At 42.6% G+C, this 25543-nt stretch overlaps 2 protein-coding genes across 2 annotated transcripts; both read left to right on the top strand.

The window, feature by feature from the left end:
• Nucleotides 1-14820: 14820 nt before the first annotated feature.
• On the top strand, nucleotides 14821-15369 carry LOC122526162. The gene has a single exon (XM_043649373.1). The coding sequence runs from the start codon at nucleotides 14821-14823 to the stop codon at nucleotides 15367-15369; it is 549 nt and encodes a 182-aa protein (XP_043505308.1).
• Nucleotide 15370: 1 nt separating this feature from the next.
• Nucleotides 15371-16141, top strand: LOC122526161. Its single transcript, XM_043649372.1, has one exon. The coding sequence runs from the start codon at nucleotides 15371-15373 to the stop codon at nucleotides 16139-16141; it is 771 nt and encodes a 256-aa protein (XP_043505307.1).
• The last annotated feature ends 9402 nt before the right edge of the window (nucleotides 16142-25543 follow it).

The following is a 25543-nucleotide window of genomic DNA, read 5'->3' as shown; positions in this document are numbered from 1 at the left end:
TATTTTTAATAGATTTCTACAACGTGAACTAATATAATTTTACCAAATGAAAGATAGAAAATATAAAAGAGTGTATTGATTTGAATCATGTTGTACATTTAAAGACTGTCACAAAATCGCAAACAAAAGGCTCAGAAAGTTTTAAGTATTGTATCAAAAAATTAAATATAAATGTTCAAAAAAAGCCAATGCTCATGCTTGCAAATAAAGGTAATTAAAGTGTAGTATATACTATTTTTAAGATTTATTCGAATTAATAGTTTGTTAGTGTATTTTATGAGTAGAATAATGTACTGTCTCAATTAATTAATGAGCTAAAATTAAAATGTGCAGAAGTAAAAACTGAAAGAACTCGAACAAGCAATAGCTGACCTATTGAAAATCCAACAAAAAGTCGTTCTAGCCAGTTTCGATTCCGCTAAAGTTACAAATTTTAAGACAGCAAAGATACGATATAGAATTGATATATAAGTATCTTCTAATAAGAATTAAAAGCCTCGCAATATATGACCATCTTTGAAAAAGATAAATTTTAGTCCTTCCTTGCAAATAAACTTCAAATTCTTACATTCAAAAATTAGATAGTGTTTTCGGTTGCCTAAATTATTCTTCATGTAACTATCGAGTTGCTGTTGTCTCTTCCTCTTTTAGCTCTATCTCTTCTGTAGATTTGCTTGAGTGGCTTTCTTCTTATCAACTTTCCATTCGTTTTCAAATAATTACTTTTTTATTCTTTGTAATAATGTTTGAATATAATTTATTTATCTTATTGAAAAAAGTAACTTAAGTACTATACAATTGGATGGCATTGTTAATTTGAAAGCTTATATGCCATAGCTTTTAATGAACACTAGAGCTGCTCAAGATTTAGTTTTCATGTTACCGTCTTTCCAAGGTGGATAGGTACAAGTTATTGAAAGTTTCTTAAATAAAAATGCAGTGACTAATGATATTCTACTCAAGCTACTTATAGAATGGGTACTTTTACTTTAAAAATCAGGATTTAATGTTGATTAAATAACTTACGATGGTGCACAATGGAACCACAGAGTATGGAAACTGTTTGGATTAGATCATAAATTTAGTTGTACGCATCCTTTTGATTTTATTAAATACTTATGGTTTGTGCTTGAATTTTCACATTTGCTGAAAAGTTTGAGAAATAAAGTCATTGATACTCCATCTTTATGAGTAAGTAATTGAATAAATAACTAAAAAATCGCTTTTAAATTCTTAATAAATTCTTAACCCTTAATTGCATATAAATTCTCTTCCTATCATTTAAGGCTCGAAGGTTTTCAAAAAATGAATGTACTTCTTGCAAATACAAATATGTTGTACATTGTTATCAGTAACTGATGATTTATTTTTATATTTTTCATTCGTAAAATTCCATGTTTGAATTGCTTGTTATTTATATTTCTTAGCTCATACAAATTAATCCATCTTATTAAATTTTTATTTAAGTTGTTATTACGCCAATTAAGAGTTACAATGTCTATGTATAAAGACGATTTTTATGAATTGCATGACTGTAACACAACAGTTGCATTTATGGAAAAAATTGACAATTCAATTTCAGCTATGAATTCTCGAAACTCTAAAACTGCTTTACGTTTGGATATAAATTGTCAAATGCAAGAAAATAATTGTAGATTAAATAAATTGAGTTAAAATAATTCCATATTTTCAGTCAATTAACACGTTAAAGGTCACGCTGTCTGAATTCGGATGATAGCAAAAGTTCTCATCATGTCACACACGTACTAACACACGTCCTTTACTATATTCTATATGACACTTTTCTCCATCTTCGGTTCGGAAATATGATGGCACACGCGAGCACACATCCAAACAACGCTTAGTAGAAAAGAGTAGGAAGGCTACGAACCACCGCTTAAAGAGGAGATCGAGATAATAGAAAGCCCAGTATACTGTATTCTATCTCATTCTCTCGAAAGCTAAATCCTATAGTTATAAGTATATGTTTGTCTCCTTTTAATGTCAGTACGTCATTCTCGTTTAATCGGCTGCGTCTCAGGTATGTATTACTATTTATTAGTTTTAATTTGTTTCATTATTTCTCTACAGTGATCATCAATTTAGGTTTAAAATTAATAAACTGGATAACATGCTGTGCGATTTTTTATGCCTTGACAACTCAATGACAATTTACTGAATAAAATCTAAGAATACAGATGAGAAAAACAATGATTCTCTTTATCCTGATATTATAACAAACAATTGTAGGTAGAATAGTAATATTCTGTTCAATTAAAATACTTTACCGAGTAAAATATATGTATTATATTATTTTTTTATTCAATTTATGGGTGCTCTACTTCTCTTTTTATATTTTTGATATTTCATACGAAAACTGCTTTCTTAAATAGTTTTATCTAATTATGCAGTTGTACATTTTTTATTCCAATCAAAGACCGTAACACACCCAAGAAAAAGACTTTATTGCATTATCGGATCTATGCATATAAATTTTATTTTTCAATGGTGGTTAATGATATAAAAATTTCTGTTAACAATTTTTTCCTTCGTGGAGATTTCATGTGAATTATTATGCGAATAGAAGACATGAATCTGTTAAAAGAAGAAAATAATAATCTTACTTCTAAAATAAACATAAAATATGTTATATTTTATGTGCATTATTATTTTATCAAAAGAATAAAGGATCTCTTAGCTATTTATAAATTATTTTCTACAATAATTCTTATTAAACAATAATCCCTTGTAACTATTTGACTAGTGTCAATCACATTTAAATTTCTTTTTCAGTTTTTGAGATTTTTGAAACTAATACAGAAAAGTGTAATGCCTATTTCTATGGTTACAAAAATGTATCTAATAGAATGTATCAATCACAAACAAACGCGGAACGTTGTAAGGCGTATAGGCTGCGAAGAAAAATGTTTTGTTATGCAAAAGAAGTATAACCTCTTACATGCGTACTTGAGTAAGTACACCAGTTTTTTATCTTTTCTAACTTCCCTGTGATACATTTATTTATAATTTTATTTTAAGACGTAATAAACAACTAGTTTTTTAGATTTATATACTAATATTATTATTAGTAGCTATATTTCGTTACCTTTAGTAATTATTTAAACTTGCTGCTGTCTTAAAGTTAGGACACACATGCGTATTAGAGTGAGCGAGACATAGAAAGATTTTGGAATGCTGATAATAGGACAGGATACATAGAAACTTTTAGCAGTTCCCTAACAGAATTCGTTAAGCAGAGTTCGAATTGCGAAACCTGTAGAAATAAGTACAATTACCTGAAGTAATAAGACAATTAAACGAGAGTGAAATATTAGCTGTAAATGTTGTTTCTTTTATTTGCAGGTAATGTAAACTAATGTAAATAGTGTAGTTTTAAGGGTAATTTTTATTTACAGAATGTAAAGCATAGCGGATAATGTAGTTTTTATTGTAAAAAATATTTAAAAAAAAATTGACTTTTATTTTTGCAGAAACTCAATGCAGTTATTTAATAGAATATAAATCCTTATAAGAATCATTTAAAAAATATATCTTATATATATGTAAGTTTAGGGATAAATCCAAACTGTAAGGCGACTCGCTAGAGGGAGCCGCTTGACACTCAGACCAAGCTTAAGTCGTCTGGCCGTGGCACTTGAGAGTCGTAACTACGTGAGACGAGAAGTAAACTCGTAGAGATATTTTTGTTATAACCTATGTGTATTGATTTAGGTTATATTTGTTTTAATCATAATAAAAGGAAGCTGTACATATTGTTGATTCAGTTTCAACTTAGCATCAACCGTTGTACTAATTATTCAACCGTAGTTACCATCATTACCAAGACAAAGAAATTGTCTTATAAATCAACAATACAAAAAATGGCTGTTGTTCGAGCAAGATTCTGCTATGTCTCTGAGGCATTAGACATTAAAACTACCATTTTGAGAGTTTGTTCGATTCAATTGGAAGAAGAGGACATAACCTATGAATTTCCGGAAAATTTTTCAACGAAAGAGAAACATCAAGACCTTTTCGAAACCGGAATCGTGGAAAACATAGGCAAGAGTTTAAAAACACGGGGAAAGTTCCGGAAGGTGTGGATTTCTCTTATAGATGATCTTAAAAGTCGATACTTGGATGAAGAGGGTAACGTATGTTACGACGGTATTTATTTGGATGAGTGTCGGGCATATGTTGATCCTAGTTCCGTTTCTCCCAATAACCTCGAAACCTTCCCGTATGAAAATATCACGTCGCGAATAAAGAACATGGTTCTTGATAAATATTCTGGAAAAAATCAGAACGCGGATACATTTATAGATCAATTTGTGAGTGAGTGCACTCGCATAAATTGTAGAGAAGAGAATTACGCTGAGACGTTGCGTTTTTTTTAGGGGGACCGGCTCTTGACTGGTTCCAAAGTTTTCTGAAGACTAATAAGATTACACTACCATGGGAGCATTGTAATAATTCCTTTCTAGATACTTTTGCTGTGATTGGGTGGCCAGAAATAAAGTATGCATACGATTTTCGATATTTAAACGGATCACTATTAGAATACGCGCTAAAAAAAAGAAACCTACTTTTAGGCACAGACCCGAAAATATTAGAAAATACTCGAATAAGCCTAATCGTTTTGGGCTTACCAGAAAAAATACTACCGCACATATCCAGGAAGGAATTGAATACAATTGATAACCTTATGTCACGCATAAATCACTTAGAAGGTCTTATAGAGATAGAAAAGAAAAGAAAAACAAGAATTCCAGAGGAAATTAAATCAGATTGGAAACCTTGCTCTTACTGCATAAAAAAGGGTTTTCCAAACAGATATCATCCAGAAGAGGTGTGTAGGCTAAAACGATCAGATAAAGAAAAAACGAGAAATGACAAAATAAAAATAATAAATAACACTAGTATGGAAGAGAGCGTAGCGTTTTCGGACGAGTCAAAAAACGGAGTGCGATCCCACTTATTAGATTAAAAATATGCATCGAGAATAATCCAGTCACTGCGGTATATGACTCGGGAGCAAATGTATCAATTATAAATTACAATACAGTTGTAAATTTAAAATTAAGCAAAAAGATAAGTTGGGTAAATAAACTTAACACATTCGCAGGAACTACGAATACGTTAAGCTCAATATAGCTAGAAACTAAAGTCATGAGTATTTCTAAGACAATATGTTTTTATATTGTAAAAAGTGACTCTTTTCAGGATGACATTTTGCTGGGTCTAGATTCAATTAAAGAGTTTAAACTTTGTCAGGACGAAAATTTGAAAATTTTTCAAAAAAATACAAAGAAAGATCGGTTAAATGGGAATATGAAAACAGAGTCAACATCAACAAACATAATTATAAGCAAGGAAAGCTCGTTGGAAGAGATAATAAATAAACACAAAGAGTTGTTCACGGAAGATAAGTTTGAAGTAGGAAAAATAAACGGTTATGAGGCATCACTAAAGCTTTCGGTAAATAAATATATTGCACGCACGCCGTAGAAATGCTCTATAGCAGATAACGAAGAAATAAAATTACAAATAAAATCGTTATTGAGAGTAGGCTTAATTGAACGCTCTACTAGTCCTTTCGCAGCTCCGGTAACTCTTGTTTTAAAGAAGGAAGAAGGAAGAAAGTCACGATTGTGCGTAGACTATAGTGAACTAAATAAAATTATCATACCAGAATGCCATCCATTCCCAATGATTGATGATATGTTAATGCGAGTACGAGACTGCAAATTGTTTTTAAAACTGGATATAAACTCGGCCTTCTGGTCAATCCCGATTAGGGAAAAAGATAGATTTAAAACCGCGTTTATTACCCAAAACGGGCATTGGCAATGGAAATGCTTGCCTTTTGGCTTAAAGTCTGCTCCAGCGATTTTTCAGAGAATTTTGAGCGACGTTTGAGCGAAAAATAATCTCGAATCTTTCGCGATGAATTATATTGATGATATTCTGATTTTCTCAGAAAATTATTCAGATCATGTACGTCATATTAACGAAGTTCTTATTGCCATGGGAAAAGCGGGTTTAAAGTTAAACAAGAAAAAATGCGCTTTCGCAAAAAAATCAATTACCTATTTAGGACACGAAATCAAAGAAAATATGATAAAACTCGTAAATTACAATTTAATAGCAATCAAAGACTTTCCTACACCGCGAAATCAGAAAAATGTTAGACAACTTTTGGGGAAGATAAATTTTTATTTAAAATATATACCACAAGCTTCAATAGAGTTAGAACCACTGCATAAATTACTCAGAAAAAATGTAAAATTTGAATGGACACAAGAATGTGAAGACAGTCTAAGGAAGATAAAAAACTACCTCTGCTCGGAACCAATATTAAAAATTTTCGACCCGAAACTTCCTATTTACATTTTACAGATGCATCTAAAAAAGGAGTAGCAGCAATTTTAAAACAACCTAAAAAGACAACTCTATAAAACCAGTCTTCTACTTTTCAAAAAAATTAACAAAATCACAAGAATATAAACGCGCTATTTTCTTGGAAATTCTGGCAATAAAAGAGTGTATCTTATATTGGCAATACAAGCTTATAGGAAACAAATTAACGATTTTTACAGACCACAAACCACTGGAAAATTTTAATGTAAAAAAGAGTAAAGATCCTGAACTTTTAGAGTTATTACACTACATCTCAAATTTTGATTTCGAAATAAAGTACAACCCGGGAAAAAATAATGCAGAAGCAGATAGCTTTTCTAGAAACCCAGTGTTAGATGAAAGCATGAGCAGTGAAACAGCTATAGAAATAGCAAACTTCTTGTCAATGGAGGAATTGTTGAAAGATCAAAAACAATTAAATATAAAAAAAGAGGATAAATTAGTAAGAAAAAATAACATTTGTTATAAAATTCTAAATAACAAAGAAAAGATATGGGTCTCGGAAAATTTGGGAATTCAAATGATAAAAAATGTTCACAATAAAAGTCAGATTGGAGTCAAGCAGTTAAATCTAACATTAACTCAAAAATACTATTTTAAAAACATGCATAAACATATAAAACTTATTTGTCGAACATGTGACACATGCATAAGAAACAAATCGAGATTTGGTAATTTTACTCAACCCCTCTCGCAATTGGGTCCAGCGTCTGAACCTTATGAAATAATTTCCATAGATACAATAGGAGGGTTCAGTGGAAACAGGTCACCAAAAAAATACTTACATTTAGTCGTAGACCATTTCACAAAGTACGCCTTTATAGTGACCTCAAAAACACAAACAGCAAAAAATTTTATTAACTTGATAAAGAAAGTTCAGAAAAAGGGGAAAATAAAGTTACTCCTAACAGATCAGTACGCTGGAATAAATTTAAGAGAGTTTAGGAATTTTCTAAGAGCAGAAAACATAACAAACATTTTCACTGCAGTAGACTGCTTTTTCTCAAACGGGCAAAACGAACGGACAAATCAAACTTTGGTAAATTCAATGAGGTGTAAAATTTTTGAAAATAAAGACAGGCCGTGGTCAGTCATAGCGGAACAGTGTGTAGAAAACTACAACAATACAATACACACCACAACAAAGTTTACACCAAATTATTTATTAAACGGAATAGACAGATCTTTCTATCCCTCAGAACTTAACGAAAATAATTTAGTAAATCTAGAAGAAAACAGAAAAATAGCATTTTTAAATACGGAGAAAATTCATAATCAAAATAAAGTTTATTATGATAAAAATAAACGTGAGATTACATACAGAGTAGGGGACCTAGTTTATATTCAGAACGGAAATCGCTTAAATCGGAAGAAACTGGATCCAGTCAGGGTAGGTCCTTTTAGAATAAAGAAGAAAATCTCCGATCTGATTTATGTTGTCGACTCGGGATTTAAAACACCAGAGTCAAACATCTACCATGCGAGTAAGATGATTTCCTATTTCCAGTCTCCTGACATATGTCTGGGGGGGGAGGGGGATGTAAGTTTGGGGGTAAATCCAAACTATAAGGCGACTCGCTAGATGGAGCCGCTTGACACTCAGACCAAGCTCAAGTCGTCTGGCCGTGGCACTTGAGAGTCGTAACTACGTGAGACGAGAAGTAAACTCGTAGAGATATTTTTGTTATAACCTATGTGTATTGATTTAAGTTATATTTGTTATAATCATAATAAAAGGAAGCTGAACATATTGTTGATTCAGTTTCATCTTAGCATCAACCGTTGTACTAATTATTCAACCGTAGTTACCATCATTACCAAGACAAAGAAATTGTCTTATATATATATATGTTACCGTCAAAGCTGGAAATCCGCCATTGGTAGCAGTTCCTAGGCACAGTCAACAATGCAAAGACCTTTTAGACAAAGTCGGAAACATGAGAATTCCTACAGCTTTTCCTCAGCATTGAACATAATATTTTGGTATCCTATAGAATATCAAATTACTATTTAAGCAACGTTGAAGGAATGCATTATCGGGTACTGGCACAGCAACATACGGAATAAACAACCCATTATTCGCACCCATACACACACCCATACACTGATTTTCAAACACAAAATTTATTATAAAAAAATAGGAAAAAAAGAAAAAATTATTCTTTCAGAAAGCTTCAGTAAAGAATTTATAAAGAAAATACACTCGCTCTACTGTCATATAGGAATAAAACAAATGAGAGCAAAAATCAAACCATTTTATGTAGCAAAGAATCTGGATCAAAATATAAAAAGAATTTGTGAAAATTGTGAAATCTGCATAAAGAACAAATCGAGAGGAGGATATAAAATTGGATTGATGTCACATTTGGGTCCGGCTACTTATCCGTATGAGATAGTTTCTATAGACACGATTGGAGGATTCGGGGGCTCCCGTTCAACAAAGAAATATTTACATTTTCTGGTAGACCATTTCACGAGATATGCTCATATTCTGACATCAAAAACTCAAAATGCAAACGATATCATACGATTAATACAAAATATAACAGCAGACAACAAAATAGGTATGATCTTGTCAGACCAATATCCGGGCATTAATTCGGAAGAATTTAAAAACTTCTTAAACAGGAAAAACATTATATTAACATTCACGGCAGTGACCGCACCCTTTTCGAATGGATTAAATGAGAGGTTAAATCAAACCATAATAAACAAAATTAGATGTAAGATAAATGAGAAAAGAGGAAAAACTGCTTGGACTACAACAGCACATGAATGTGTAGCAAAATATAATAAAACCGAACACACAGTGACAGGATTCTCCCCACAATACTTACTAGAAGGCACAAATACAGCAATAATTTTTGAAGAACTAAAATACACAAAAACGCATAATGATCTACTCAGAGATAGGAAAATTGCCCTAAAAAACACGATAAAATCGCATGAACATAATAAAAAGATATTTGATAAGAACAGAAGACATCACGAATTTAATATAGGAGATTTAGTATATGTAGAAAATAATCATAGGTTAAACAGAAAAAAATTAGATAAATTAAAAATAGAACCGTACAAAATTATAGAAAAGATTTCAAATACTATTTATAAAGTACAAACGGACCGAAAAAAATCAGAGTCATTGTTTCACATCACGAAACTAGTACCATTTATGTGTGATGATCAAGAAAGCTAGTATATTGTCTTTCGTTTTTCCTTCCCCGGGGAGGGGTGATGTAACGAAATATTACTATTTATATTTCGTCCCCTTTACTATTTAAATTTCCCGTCGTCCTACAGTTAAGACACGCAGGCGTATTAGGCTTAGAAGATTCGGGAACGTTAACAAAGAGACCGAAAGAATAGAAACGGTTAGGAGTTCGCTAAGCAGAGACGGTTAGAATTCAAATTGCGTAGCTAGAAATAAGACAATAAAATAAGAGTTAATATTAGCTGTAAATGTTGTTTCTCTTATTTGCAGGTAATGCAACTAGTGTATATAGTGTAGTTTAAAGTGTAATTTGTATTTATACAAGGTATCGCAATGCAGATAATGTAGGTTAGTGTGAATAATATTAATAAAATAATCGAGAGAATCTCTTAATTGCAGAAACTGAAGGCAGTTATATTTCCAAGACATTATCCCTATAAGAACCATATAGAATATACCTTATATATATATATATACAAATCGCACGACACTTGATGGCCAAAACGTAAAATGCTCGCTACCGAGAATAAAAAAATAAAAAGAGAGAAATATCGGTATTTTGTCTCACTCGCACTCGTATACAGGACGCTCAACAATCGACGGCTAAGACAAAAATACTCGCTATCGCCTAAACATATAGAAAGTGAGAAATATCGGTTTCTTCTTTCAGTCGCACTTGCACTTAAGGCCGAAAGACCCGAAGATTACCGAAGATAGTTCGTTTGTGTATTAGTACACACGGACGCTCGCACTTACACTAGCCCGCTCGCGTGTAAAAGCCGACTGAGAGGCGGAACTTGCTTCCCCACTCTTACAATTATTTTAACCATTTTTTTCCAATATTTCTCGCTTATTTATGCAAATACGAAGATAAACCATACAACAATTTTTATTTATTTTTTAATTCTCCGCATTTTTCGTTTGAAACTTTTTTTGATTAAATGCCTAGATTCTAAGAAAAGGCTATTTTTTACCAATTTTAACCTTTTTTACCCTTTTTTTTAAAGCTTACACATTAAGTTGCAAAAATAATTGTACCATTCGAATTAGCGTCGTCAAGTTTTCTTTAGTTCAAATTCGCAGGCTGATAAGAAATTTTCGAAGTTTGGCTCTTTTTGACTGGCTTAAAAGGGAACTTCTATTTTTAATTTTTGGGCTTCCTCTAAATGATAAGGAGAAACAGAAAGCAAGCTAAGGGTATCGGTATCGGAGTCTACGTATCACTACATATATTCTCTTCGTTTTTTACATTATTTCACATAATTTGTATTCAGTATAAAGTAACTACTTTTTTTCTCAATCAGTCAATCAATCATACAAAAATAGCATCAGATTCTTATTATCCATATTATCACTAGATTGTGGCTTAACTTGCTGCGAATTCGTGTGTATTATTATTTAAATAAAATTTCTTGAATAAATACTGCGACTTCGCACAGTTATCTCATACAGCTATAGTACGAAAGATGGTCCCGATAGGGATATTATATAAAAAAATGTGCATTACTCCATAATATAAATTTTATTCTGAAAATATAATGAAAGTTTTTAAAAACGAATCGGAGATGTATTTTTTACCTTATCGATTTCTCATTTGTCCTTCGACAGAAGTTTAGTTTTATGGTGAATTCACTTCTACCGCGTATGAACTGCACGCATGAATTTTTTTTGGATTTATTATCGTTACTTCGAAGTAGGAAAGCGGTTACGTAAAGCCGTAACGAAAGGAATGGATCGAATCGAGCAGTGTATTTTTTGAAACCGTTCGGACAGTGAGAATCAAACTCGAAGATGCAGAGAAAAGACTTACTCTAAACTAATAACTTTATATTAATTTTAAAAATTACCATACGATAAAAAATTTGACTTCTATGAATAAAATCAAATATCCTCAATATACCCAAATTATCGATAAAAGCAACTTGAGTATCTCTTGAGTTATTCTGTAAAATACTTACTTTTTAATTTAATGTGTTTATTTTTCAGTCTATTTGTGATATTGTATACTTTGCTACTAAGAATACGAATACCGATATACTTAATAAAAACTGGATAATCACATAGTTTTTAAAAATTAGTTTTTATTTGTACAGTAAATTAATACAGTTATTTTATTGGAAAAATAGTATCGACAATTATGATAAATATTATCGCTTGTTAAATCTCAAGAATTTAGTTTCAGTTGGTTGTGTCAGGGTTGCGTCAGGGTCCCCCCCGTGGGTAGGGGGTCGAAGAATTCTCCCACAGTATTCCCTGTTTGTCGTAAGATGCGACTAAAAGGGATGGTATGAATGGTGTGTGATTGCTCTTTGTGTGGCTATTCCTCTCTGTAATTCTTTCTATCCCCTCTTTTTCTACTCTTTTCTTCGTCTCTTGCTTCTTTCATTTCTTTTCCTTTCTGCTAGCTTGTGCCATCCAAAAAATTATTAATTATGATGATGAGTACAAGTTCAGCAATTACACTGTGGGGAAGGGATATCCACACAACGGCGGTGTCTAGTGGTGAGAGAGCAGGCCATCCACCGTCGACAACCTGCAACTGCTATGAATCGAGGTTAGGCGACCCGGCCCCGATTCTGGATAGAGCTACGGGAAGTTGTTCGCGGGTAGGCGACCTGGCCCGCGAATTGACCAATGCGTCAGGAAGTCAAGGGTGCTCCTTAGAGAGGCTGACGTGTACGACCAGGTGCACAAGGGATAGCGAATCTCCTGAGTTGAATGTTCCGGCCAGAGCAGAGAAGAGGGCGAGCCCATTAATCTTCACCTCGTCCTCAGATGAGGAAGGTATGGATCTAACTAATGCAGAAGCAGTTATCCCGGAGGGTCTGTTGGTCTCCAGTTTAGAAACTGGCAGACTGATTGAGAGGATTCTGGAGCATGCGTTCGAGTCTGAAACCAAAAGGAAAATATGTGGAAATCTTAAGGGGGATATATCTGGCAAGATGAAGAGCTGCAATTTGGGAATAATAGAACTGGCCAGAGAATTGCAGGCTCGTAATAGACCCAATTGCGGCCCTGACGTGCAAGTTTTGCTTGAGCAGCTCAGGGCAGAGACTAGGGCTACAAAAGACAGGTTGAAGCAGGTGGAGGAGGAGTGCTCACGCCTCAAAAAAGAACCAAGGCGGAAGAATGCGCTCCTTGAAAAGCGTACAATTGACAGTGTTGTAAGCGCCCCGACAAGGGTAGCCGTAGCAAATCAAAACCGATCTCTCGGTGAAGAGAGAATAGCTGCGGCTAGAAAAGAGGAGGGTATGGACAGAAGGGCAATTTGAAAAGTCCTCTTAGAGTTGTCTAGGTCTATTACCAAGTTGCAGGAAGACGTGAACGATTTCAAAAAAGGACAGGGTTCATACGCCCAAGTGGCAGCCCGACCGCGGGTTGCTCCACCGCCGGTGATGCCGACGCTACTAGCCCATGTCTTAGAATAGGACAGGTTTATATCCCCCCCCGTGGGTAGGGGGTAGTAGAATACTCCCACAGTATTCCCTGCTTGTCGTAAGAGGCGACTAAAAGGGATGGTATGAATGGTGTGTGATTGCTCTCTGCGTGGCTATTCCTATCTTTAATTCTTTCTATCCCCTTTTTTCTACTCTTTTCTTTGCCTCTTGCTTCTTTCTTCTCCTTTCCTTTCCTACTGGCTTGTGCCGAAAAAAATTTAATTAAATATGAAAGGTACAAAGTCAGTCGATAACCTGTGTGGGAGGGAGACCTACACGCCGGCGATGACAGGTGGTGCGAGAGCAGGCAACCCATCGTCGTTAATATGCAACTGCTATGAGTCTGGGGTAGGTGACCCGGCCCCGACTCCGGAAAGAGCTACGGGCAGCTGTTCGCGGGTAGGCGACCTGGCCCGCGAACTGACTAATTCGTCAGGAAGACAAGGGTGCTCCTCAGAGGAGGGGCCAGGGTGCACTTTAGAATGCACCGCGGAGATGGAGACTGGCATACTAACAGCCAGAACACATAAGAGGGCGAGGCCGTTATATTCCTCATCCTCAGAAGAAGAGGTCATTGATTTGACCAATGCGGAAGTGGTCTTCCCGGAGGGGCCATCGATCTCCAGCATTGAGACTGGTAGGCTGGTCGAACGAATCTTGGACAATGCAATGGAGGCTGAGTCCAAGAGGAAGACATGTGATAATATTAAGGGTGAAATTTCAGGTCGCATGAAGCGTTGCAACCTGGGAATTATGGAGTTAGCAAAAGAATTGAAGGCAAGAATTAGGGCGAATTGTGGCCCTGATCTCCAAGCCGTATTGGAACAGTTAAGGGCGGAAAATAAAGCCACCAACGACCGGCTGAGGCATGTGGAAGAGGAATGCTCGCGCCTTAGAAAGGAGCTAAGGAAAAAGGATGCGCTCCTCGAAAGAAAGGCGACGGCAAAGGATGTGGCGAATGCTCCAGTAAGAGCATCCGGGACGAGCTAAACTCGATCCATTGGGGAGGAGAGATTGGCTATGGCTAGAAGGGGGGAGGATTCGGACAGCGGGGCGACCACAAGGATCCTCGCTGAGCTGTCCAAGGCGATTGTTGGAATTCAACAGGAGTTTAAAGAGATGAAGGAGGGGCGGGGCTCATATGCCCAAGTTGCGGCCCGACCGCGGGTTGCCCCCTCACCGGTGACACCGACGCCACTAGCCCCCATATCAGACGGGGATGGGTTTGTGGAGGTCAGAAGGAGGGGCAGGGCTCCTGCGCCTGCTGGGAGACTCCTCCCTGTGCGAGCGGGAGTTGGAGGGATAGCTCCTTCTGCTCGACCTCGCGTGAGGGAGGGGGTGTCTGCCACGGGAGAACAGAAGAAAAAGAAGAAGAAGAACAAAAAGAGTAAGGCAAGAAGAATCAGGGAGACGGCGGCAGTCTCCCTGACCTTTGAGGGAGGGGCCTTATATCTAAAGGCCCTCCAGAAGATCGAAGAAAAAGTGAGGCTTGATGACATTGGCGTCAGCAGCCTATCATATAGGAGGGGCCTGACGGGCTCCTTCATTTGGGAAGTCCGAGGGAAGGACGCCAATGCTAAAGCGGACAGAATAGCAAAGGCGATGAGGGGGGTCCTCCCTGAGGCAAAAATTGCGAGGCCTCAGAGGACTGCCCCAATTAGATTAGTGGGGGTCTACACGACTACCACCCTGACAGCGGTCAGGTGCGGGTTGCTGGGGGGTAGGTCGGGGGTGGACCCCAATTTAATCTCCATGGGAGAAATTCGCCTGGGCAGGGGCGGCCGTTACGAGGCCACTGTTGTGGCTCCGACGGCTCTAGCCCAGGCAGCCATAGAGAAAGGAACAATCGTAGTGGGGTGGGGGAAGGTGCGAGTTTTCCCCATTAGGCCTAGGCCTTTAAGGTGCCAAAGATGCCTGGCAAGGGGTCATGTAGCGGCCTCTTGCCCGGCTCCCAGTGCGAGACTTAGTCTTTGCTTCAAGTGCGGAGAACCGGGACATGTGGCGCGAGTGTGCGAGGACAAACCAAGGTGTCCGGTCTGTGCGGAAGCGGGGCGTTCCCAGACGTCGCATAGGGCGGGCTCCTGGGGGTGCCCACTGGTGCCTCCTATTAGGGGAAAGGACAAAATTTTGGAGGCAGCCAGCCGGCGGGTCGGCGATACGGGTAGTGCGGGAGCCGGGGCCGACTCAGGCGCTGCCTCGTTTGTAAATATTGTAAATACGTGTGTAAATAACAATAACGGTATGAAGGTGGAGCAGGCGGACCCTGCCCCTCAATGCAACCTCGATATAGTTCTAGGTTAATATGGCGATGATCCAAATTAACCTCAATCACGCGCGTAGGGCCCAGGATTTGCTGGGCCAGCGAATGAGGGAGGTTAAGGCGGACATCGCCATAGTATCAGAGCCGTGGTGGGTCCCCCCTGGGGATGAGAAATGGCTCTCATCCCTGGGGGGGTCGCCCCTCGCTGCGATTCTCGTGAGCAAAGGTGGAAGAACCTGTAGCCTAGTGCGCAGGGGTTTGTTTTTTGTGGCCGCTAAATGGGGGGACTCGCTGGTAGTTTCAGTCTACTTTCCCCCCAGCGAGGATATTAGCAAATTCTGTAGACTCCTTGATGAGCTCGAAGAGCTCTTAGGAACATTTCCTACTCTTCAAGCGTTGGTTGCCGGAGACTTCAATGCCCGGTCCCAAAGATGGGATCCGGAAGGCAGGAGTAACCTAAGGGGTGAGTTGCTCTGCATGTGGGCCAATAGGTTGAACCTAAGCCTGGGCAACCAGGTTGGCCAACCCACGTGCGTTCGGCCGCAAGGGTCGAGCGTTATAGACCTTACGTGGGGATCTCCGACAGCCATCGTCCGCTTATCGGATTGGAGAGTGGATGAGGCCGAGTCCCTTTCGGACCATATGTACGTTATATTTAATTATAGGCGTGAGGCTACAGGCTTCCGAAGCCTTTGCTCTAGGTATAGAATTTTCCCTAGGTGGAATGCGAAGGCTGTGGACGAGGATAGGATCGCCGCAGCCCTCGTATCCGCTGACTGGACACGGGACCATTGTGCCAGTGGGGAGGACTAAGTGCGGTGGTTAAACAACTCTCTGACTAGTGCATGTGACATTGGCATGTCTCGGGTCAGAACAGGAGTGAACAGGGGTAGAGTAGTGTTATGGTGGTCTCAAGAGATCGCAGCCCTTAGGAGGGAGGCCATGTTTACGAGAAGACGCTACAAGAGGGCTCGACGCAGCGGCGACCTGGCCAGAATGAGGGATTGCCTTCATAGCAGGAGAGAGGCCAAGAGAGGTTTGGTGCGTGCTATCAGGAGGGCCAAGGCTTTGGCCTGGAGGGACTTCCTCACTACCATCGAGGAAGATCCCTGGGGGAGGCCATATAAGCTTGTTATGAACAAGCTCAGAGCTCGGGGTCTCCCCTCCCCCTTACTGAGGCACTGGACCCCTCTCTTTTGGCTGGAATTGTGACTGCATTATTCCCAGGGGACGGAAGACCGGTGTCCCCAAACACCGAAGTAGCTAATCCGGCGGAGATCAGGGTCTCCGAAGAGGAGGTGCGCAGGGCTGCTGCGAGGATAGGCCTCGGGAGAGCGCCGGGTCCTGACAAGGTTCCAGGACTGGTGCTAAAGAGGGCTGCAACCTTCTGTAACAAGGGACTGGCGGACTGTTTTTTAGTGCTATTAAGGAATGGTGTGTTTCCGTGTGCGTGGAAAAGGGCCAGATTGGTCCTTGTGAGAAAGAAAAACAAAAATCATGACGACTCTCCGGAATCATTTAGACCTATATGTCTATTGGACGAGGTGGGGAAGCTATTCGAAAGGGTGATCGTCTCCAGGGTGAGCGAGTTCTTGGAACAAAGTAGTGTACTTTCGCCACACCAACATGGCTTCAGAGTGGGCCGTTCCACCCTCGGAGCCATTGGGGAAGTTAGAGATTATATACAGGAGTGCGCGAGTGATGGACGGGTGGTTGTGATGGTGTCGTTAGACATCTCCAACGTATTCAACTCGCTCCCCTGGAGAACTGTCGTGGATACCGTGGTGAGGAGTGGCTTCCCCGCCTATATTATTAACATTATTAAAGACTATTTTAGAAATAGGCTCCTGTCCTTCATAGGAGGATAGGGCACCGTTCATAACGTAAGTGTGACGTGTGGGGTCCCACAGGGCTCTGTCCTGGGCCCCACACTGTGGAACATCGCCTACGACCGGGTCCTCCGGGTCCCGCTGCCGGGGGGGTCTCGTGTCGTCTACTATTCGGATGACACGGCCCTCCTGTCAGCAGGGCGGGACCCGGCTAGTGCGATGTTAGCGTGTGAGAGGGACTTTGAGGTCCTTGTGAATGAGATAGAGAGTTTGGGCCTTAAATTGGCGCCGCACAAAACGGAGGCGATAGCCTTCCCTGCCTCTGCCTTCCGCAGACGCAGGATTGCTCCCCCTTCTGTGATCAGACTCAGAGGGGTTTGTATTGCGGTGAAGCCCAGCGTGAAATACCTGGGCAAAGTATTAGATTCAGATATGACATTTAGGCCCCACTTCGAGGCCTTAATTCCAAAAGTGCAGGGGATCCTTCGGTCCATTGGGAGGATCCTTCCGAAACTTCACGGGCCGAAGGAAAAGATGCGACGCCTCTACAGCAGCGTGATCCACTCCGTGCTCCTTTATGGTGCTCCGGTGTGGTGGCGCGCTGTTGTGGAAGATCAGAGGGTTAGGCGGGCTGTTCGGGCCCTGCAAAGAAGGGTAGCAATCAGGGTGTGCTGCGCGTATAAAACGGTGTCCTTCCATGCGGCAATGATGGTCGCGGTGATTATTCCCCTCGATCACCTTGCGCCGCAGCTGGCGGATGTCTACGATGCTGTCCGGGAAGCGGAGGATCTCGTTTCCCCTAGGACAAGGGCCGTGCTGGGCGCTATTGCCAAGAGAAGGACAATTGCCTCATGGAAGGAAGAAGAACAAAACCTCGTTGGCGCAATCGGAGCAACGGGGGTGCGCGTGAGAGCGGCAATCGCTTCCAGGTTGGAGGAGTGGGTTAGAAGGCCGTTTTCTTTGGAAACGACCTTCCACACCACTCAGCTGATGACTGGCCATGGCTGCTTTCCCGCGTACTTATACGGTATTACAAGAGCAGATTCCCCGCAGTGTTTCAACTGCGGCGCGGAAATTGATGATGCCGAACACACCCTGATTGAGTGCCCTGCGTGGATGAATGAAAGGGCCTCCTTGGTTGGGGAACTGGGGGGGTGCAGCTCACTCTCCCCGGGATAGTCGGGCGATCCCTGGATACCCCAGGGGCGTGGGCTGCATTCCAGTCCTTCTCAGGACTAGTTATGAAAGCCAATTAGGATGCTGAAAGAGAGAGGGAGAGAGCATTGAGAAATAGAAGAAGGATAAATGCTAGGCCGCATAAGAGAGTAGCTCCTAGGCGGCCCCCCCGGGCGAGGCTCCGGGCAGCTTTGGCTGCGACTCGACCGGTCTAGTGCGTCGCTTTCCCCTGATGAGAAGAATGAGCATGCTTATGCATGGGTTGTATGAATCCGACCATTGCATCATGGGATGGATGGTCGGGTTAGTGTATATAATTATAAATAGTAGTTTTAGGTTGCGCCTCACCGAGAGGCGCAATAATTAGTTATAAGGTGTATGTGAGTGTGCGTGAATGGAGAGAGCCTGGCAAAACACCGGCCAGGCTCATCGGGATGGGAGTAGGTGAGGTATGTGGATGTAGCACGGTTCCGCCGCTCCCATCCAATGAATGAATGTGTTTGCACCAGGTGGGTTTTTAGTCGGTAAGAATCCGACACTCCCTTGAGTACCGGGCTCAAGGGGCCTATTGAAGGTTTTCCCCCTGACGAAAAAAAAAAAAAAAAAAAAAAAAAGGGTTTCGTCAGGGTTGCGTCAGGATTGCGTCAGGGTCCCCCCCATGGGTAGGGGGTAGTAGAATACTCCCACAGTATTCCCTGCTTGTCGTAAGAGGCGACTAAAAGGGTTGGTATGAATGGTGTGTGATTGCTCTCTGTGTAGCTATTTTTATCTTTAATTCTTTCTTTCCCTTTTTTCTAATCTTCTCTTCATCTCTTACTTCCTTCATTTCCTTTCCTTTCCACTGGCTTGTGCTATCTAATTTGAAAAATAAACATGATGAGTACAAGTACAGCAATTAAACGGTTTGGAAGGGATATCCACACAACGGCGGTGTCTGGTGGTGAGAGAACAGGCCACCTACCGTCGACATCCTGCAACTGCTATGAATCGAGGGTAGGCGACCCGGCCCCGATTCTGGAAAGAGCTACGGGAAGTTGTTCGCGGGTAGGCGACATGGCCCGCGAATCGACCAATGTGCCAGGAAGTCAAGGGTGCTATTTGGAGGGGCTGAGGTGCACGACGAGATGCACGGAGGACATGGAGTCCGACATGATACCGGTCGGAACCATGAGGAAGAGGTCGAGGCGAATCGCATACTCCTCGTCGTCAGAGGACGAGATCGTCGACCTGACCAATCTGGATGGTACTGTTCTGGAGGGTCTATTGGTCTCAAGTATTGAAACAGGCAGAATCATAGAGCGGATTCTTGAACACGCTCCTGAATCAGAAAATAAAAGGAAAATATGTGGAAATATAAAGGGGGATATTTCGGGCAGAATGAAAAGTTGTAACTTAGGCATTATTGAATTAGCCAAAGAGTTACAGGCCTGAGACAGATTGAATAGTGGTTCTGACGTGCAGGTTTTGCTTGAGCAGCTTAAAGCAGAAATTAGGGCTACGAATAAAAGATTGAAACATGTGGAGGAGGAGTGCTCACGCCTCAAAAAAGAATTGAAGCGGAAGGATGCGCTCCTTGAGAAGCGTTCAACTGACAGTGGTGTAAGTGCCACGACGAGGGTAGCTGTAGCTAATCAAAACCGATCTTTCGGAGAAGAGAGAATAGCTGCGGCTAGGAGAGAGGAGGGTATGGATTGTAGGGCAATTGGAAGAGTCCTTTCAGAGTTGTCCAGATCCATCACAAAATTACAAGAAGACACGAACGATTTCAAAAAAGGACAGGGCTCATACGCCCAAGTGGCAGCTGCTCGACCGCGGGTTGCTCCCCCGCCAGTGGTGCCGACGCCTCTGGCCCCCGTCCCAGAAAGGGACGGGTTTATAGAGGTTAGGAGGAGGGGCAGGGTTACGGTGCCTGTTGGGGGGCCCTTGCCCACACAATCAGGTGTCGGGAGGGTTGCCCCCCCCCCTGGTTGTCCTCGCGCGGAGGGACGTAACCCCGTGGAGGACCAGAAGAATAAAAAAAAGAAGAAGAAGACCTTAGGAAGGATCAGGGAGACTGCGGCTGTCTCCCTGACATGTGAGGAAGGGGCTTCCCATGTAGAGGCCCTGCAGAAAATCGAGAGTAACATCAAATTAGATGACATCGGTGTAAATGGACTTTCATATAGGAGAGGACTCACAGGTTCATTTATATGGGAAGTGCGCGGTAAAGATGCGAACACCAAGGCGGAGAGAGTCGCGGAGGCGATGAGGGGGGTCCTCCCTGAGGCCAAAATTTCAAGGCCTCAGAGGACTAGCCCCATCAAGTTAGTAGGGGTTTACCCGACTACAACCCTGACGGCGATCAGATGTGGGTTGTTGGAGGGCAGGACTGGTATTGACCCAAATTTAATTACAATGGGGGAAATTCACTTGGGAAGGGGCGGCCGCTACGAGGCCACCGTTGTGGCCCCGACGGCTCTTGCTCAGTCAGCGGTGGAAAAAGGGAATATCTTAGTGGGATGGGGAAAAGTGCGGGTGTTCCCTGTAAGACCCAGGCCCCTAAGGTGCCACAGGTGTCTAGCGAGGGGTCACGTGGCGGCCTCTTGTCCGGCACCTGGCGGAAGAATGAATGTTTGTTTTCAATGTGGTGAGCCAAGACATGTGGCGCGCACGTTCGGGGGAAAGCCAAGGTGTCCGGTCTGTGTGGAGGCGGGGCTCTTCCAGACCTCGCACAGGGCGGGCTCCTGGGGGTGCCCACTAGTCCCTCTTATCAGGGGGAAAGATTCTATTTTGGAGGCAGCTGGTCGACGGGTCGCGCCGGTGCGTGATGTCGACGCTCCGGGTAGTGCAGGCGTCGGGGTCGGATCGGGTGTAAATAGTGAAAATACTGTAAATAGTGTGAATAAAGACAATTGCATGGAGGTTGAGCAGGCGAATCCTACCCCTCCGTGTAGTTTGGATGTTACATTAAACTAAAACATAATGTCTAGCGTTGTCCAGGTAAATCTCAATCATGCGCGTCGGCCTCAGGATTTACTGGGCAAGCGAATGAGAGAGGTGGAAGCGGGCATCGCTATAGTGTCGGAGCCGTGGTGGGTCCCTCCTGGGGATAAGAAATGGCTCTCATCCCTGGGAGGGTCGCCACTTGCCGCGATTGTTGCAAGCAAAGGTGGAGGAACCTGTAGCTTGGTGCGCAGGGGTTTGTTTTTTGTAGCCGCTAAGTGTGGGGACTCGCTGGTAGTTTCTGTCTACTTTCACCCCAGCGAGAATATCAGTAAATTTTGTAGACTCCTTGATGAGCTCGAAGAGCTCTTAGGAACATTTCCTGCTATTCCAGCGTTGGTTGCCGGAGACTTCAATTCCCGGTCCCATAGATGGGATCCGGAAGGCAGAAGCAACCTAAGGGGAGAGTTGTTCTGCATGTAGGCCAATAGGTTAAACTTAAACCTGGGCAACCAGGTTGGCCCCCCTACTTGCGTTCGGCCGCAAGGGTCGAGCGTTATAGACCTTACGTGGGGATCTCCGACAGCTAGCGTCCGCTTAACGGATTGGAGCGTGGATGAGGCTGAGTCCCTTTCGGACCATTTGTATATTATATTAAGTATAGGCACGAGGCTGCAGGATTCTGAAACCTTTGCTTCAGGGATAGAATCTTCCCTAGGTGGGATACGAGGGCTGTGGACGAGGATAGACTTGCCGCAGCTCTCGTATCTGGGGAATACACACGAGACAATGGTGCTAGTGTGGAAGTTTCTTTCAAATGGTTGAATGACACACTAATGAGTGCGTGTGGGATTTCAATGACAAAATTAAAAACTTCCGTAAATTGGAGTCGATCGGTGCAGTGGTGGTCGCCGGAAATTGCGGCGTTGAGAAGGGCTGCTATGGCAGCAAGAAGACATTATCTAAAGGCAAGGCGCAGTGGAGATCAGGCCAGGATAAGATCTTGGTTAGAGAATCGGAGAGAAACAAGAAGGAACCTGGTCCGTGCCGTCAGAAGGGCCAAGGCTTCGGCCTGGAGGGACTTCCTCACTACCATCGAGGAAGATCCCTGGGGGAGGCCCTATAAGCTTGTAATGAACAGGCTTAGGGCTCGTGGTCTCCCCCCCCTTACTGAGGCACTGGACCGTTCTTTTCTCATAAGAATAGTGACGACATTGTTTCCGGGTGGTGACCAATTAATAGCCCCTAATATCAACTTGGTGGACTTAGACGAAATCATCGTCACTATAGAGGAAGTACGTGAGGCCGCACTAAGGATCGGTCTTGGGAGAGCTCCATGACCAGATGGGATCCCTGGCCTAGTGGTCAAAAGAGCAGCCATCCATTGTGGTAGGGGCCTTTCCAGATGTTTTACTATGCTGCTAAGAAGAGGAGTCTTCCCGCGACCATGGAAGAGGGCGAAACTTGTTCTCATCAAAAAGGGAAACGACCATAATGACGACTTGCCCAGCTCTTATAGGCCTATTTGCCTACTAGATGAGGTGGGGAAGCTGTACGAAAGGGTGATTGTCTCCAGGGTGAGCAGGTTCTTGAATCAGGAAGGGATCCTCTCTCCCTGCCAATATGGCTTTAGGGTGGGGTATTCCACCATTAGGGCCATAGAAGAAGTAAAACGGTACATACAGGAGTGCGCAAGTGATGGACGGGTGGGCGCTCTTGTGTTGATAGACGTTGCGAACGCTTTCAACTAGCTCCCCTGGAGGACAGTGATAGAAACAATGGAGGGTAGCGGCTTCCCCACCTACCTGGTAAATATAAAAAGAGACTATTTTAAGGATCGACTCCTGTCCTTCATTGGAAGTCAGGGCATTGTAAATAATGTTAGTATGACGTGTGGGGTCCCACAGGGCTCCGTCCTGGGCCCCACACTGTGGAACATCGCCTATGACAGGGTCCACCGTGTCCCGCTGCCGGGGGGGTCTCGTGTCGTTTGCTACGCAGTGACACGGCCCTCCTGTCAGCGGGGCGGGACCCGGCTAGTGCGATGTTAGCGTGTGAAAGGGACCTTGAGGTCCTTGTGAATGAGATAGAGAGTTTGGGCCTTAAAGTGGCGCCGCACTAAACGGAGGCGATAGCCTTCCCTGCCTCTGCCTTCCGCAGACGCAGGATTGCTCCCCCCCTGTGATCAGACTCAGGGGGGTTTGTATTGCGGTGAAGCCTATTGTTAAATACCTGGGCATAGTTTTAGATTCAGGTATGACTTTCAGGCCCTACTTCGAGGCCTTAATTCCAAAAGTGCAGGGGATCCTTCGGTCCATTGGGAGGATTCTTCCGAACCTTCACGGGCCGAGGGAAATGAAGCGACGCCTCTACAGCAGCGTGATCCACTCCGTGCTCCTTTATGTTGCTCCGGTGTGGTAACGCGCTGTTGTGGAAGACCAGAGGATCAGGCGAACTGTTCGGGCCCTGCAAAGAAGGGTAGCAATCAGAGTGTGCTGCGCGTATAGAACGGTGTCCTTCCATGCGGCAATGATGGTCGCGGGGATTATTCCCCTTGACCATCTGGCGCCGCAGCTGGCGGATGTCTACGCAGTGGTCCGGGAAGCAGAGGATCCCGTTTCTCCTAGGACAAGGGCCGTGCTGGGCGCTATTGCCAGGAGGAGGGCAATTGCTACATGAAAGGAAGAAGAAGAAAACCTCGTTGGCGCAGTCGGAACAACGGGGGTGCGCGTGAGAGCAGCCATCGCTTCCAGGTTGGAGGAGTGGGTTGGAAGGCCGTTTTCTTTGGAAACGACCTTCCACACCACTCAGCTGATGACTGGCCATAGCTGCTTTCTGGTGTACCTATATGGTATTAGAAGAAAAGATTCCCCGCAGTCTTTTCGCTGCGGCGCGAAAAATGACGATGCCGAACACACCCTGATTGAGTGCCCTGCGTGGACGGATGCGAGGGCCTCCTTGGTCAAGGAACTGGGGGGGGTGCAGCTACTCTCCCCGGGATAGTCGGGCGATCCCTGGATACCCCAGGGGCGTGGGCTGCATTCCAGTCCTTTTCAGGACTAGTTATGAAAGCCAAGGAGGATGCTGAAGAGAGAGAGAGAGAGTATGGAGAAATAGAAGAAGGATGAATGCTAGGCTGCATAGGAGAGTAGCTCCTAGGCGGCCCCCCCGGGCGAGGCTCCGGGCAGCTTTAGCGGCGCCTGGCCCGGTCTAGTGCGTCGCTTTCCCCTGCTGAGAAGAAAGAGCATGCTGATACATAAGTTGTATGAACCCAACCATTGCATCATGGGATGGATGGTCGGGTTTGTGTATATACTTATAAATAGTAGGTTTAGGTTGCGCCTCACCGTGAGGCGCAATAATTAGTTATAAGGTGTGGGTGAGTGTGTGAATGGAGAGAGCCTGGCAAAATACCGGCCAGGCTCATCGGGATGGGAGTAAGTGAGTATGTGTATATAGCACGGTTCTGCCCCTCCCATCCAACGAATGATTGTGTTTGCACCAGGGGGTTTTTTAGTCGGTAGAAATCCGACACTCCGTTAGGTACCGGGCCCAAGGAACCTTTTGAAGGTTTTTCCCCCTGACGAAAAAAAGAAAAAAAAAAAAAAAGGGTGGCGTCAGGGTTCCGTCAGGGTTGCGTCAGGGTTGCGTCAGGGTTGCGTCAGGGTCCCCCCTGTGGGTAGGAAGTAGTAGAATACTCCCACAGTATTCCCTGCTTGTCGTAAGAGGCGACTAAAAGGGATGGTATAAATGGTGTATGATTGCTCTCCGTATGGCTATTTCTATTGTCACGTCATAGTGACAACTAATTTCGAAAATTCAAGTATTTATGGTAAATCTGAATTTTGTCATAATTCTATATTTAGCGTTAATATTTGCTTTTTCTTCATTAACAAATTTGTATCCATATTGTTTTGTATTCTAATATTTTAGTACGCGATGTTTTTCTCTACATATTGTATAATTTGCACTTTTATCTAGTGGGTACTCTTGTGAACGACCATCGATGTTTGCATTTTTGTTAGCATATGGAAATTAGAATGGTACGGATCAATTGTCGTTCATGTGGAGACCTACCTTACCTACCAATAGGGTCGGTAAGCAGTTCTGTCGATAAGTGGAAGTCTGTAATACCGACTTCGTGCTCCTACATTACCGACACTTGTTATTAACATTTGGTTGATATAACAGTTGCTGTTTGCATTCATCTTTAATTAAATGGTTGCTGCAGATAACGTTGTTATATATTTTGTTGTTCTTTTAATTGGGAATAAATTTTAACGGTTAT

This window comes from Polistes fuscatus, unplaced genomic scaffold (genome assembly GCF_010416935.1).
Source record: "Polistes fuscatus isolate 324 unplaced genomic scaffold, CU_Pfus_HIC Scaffold100, whole genome shotgun sequence".
NCBI classification, from domain to species: Eukaryota; Metazoa; Arthropoda; class Insecta; order Hymenoptera; family Vespidae; genus Polistes; species Polistes fuscatus.
The sequence above is the reverse complement of the archived record's forward strand: the minus strand, read 5'-3'. Positions and strand labels throughout refer to the sequence as shown.

Bases quoted from the DNA above. Each gene is read 5' to 3' on its own strand.
- LOC122526162 (XM_043649373.1), top strand. From the start codon at position 14,821: ATGGGAGAAATTCGCCTGGGCAGGGGCGGCCGTTACGAGGCCACTGTT.
- LOC122526161 (XM_043649372.1), top strand. From the start codon at position 15,371: ATGGCGATGATCCAAATTAACCTCAATCACGCGCGTAGGGCCCAGGAT.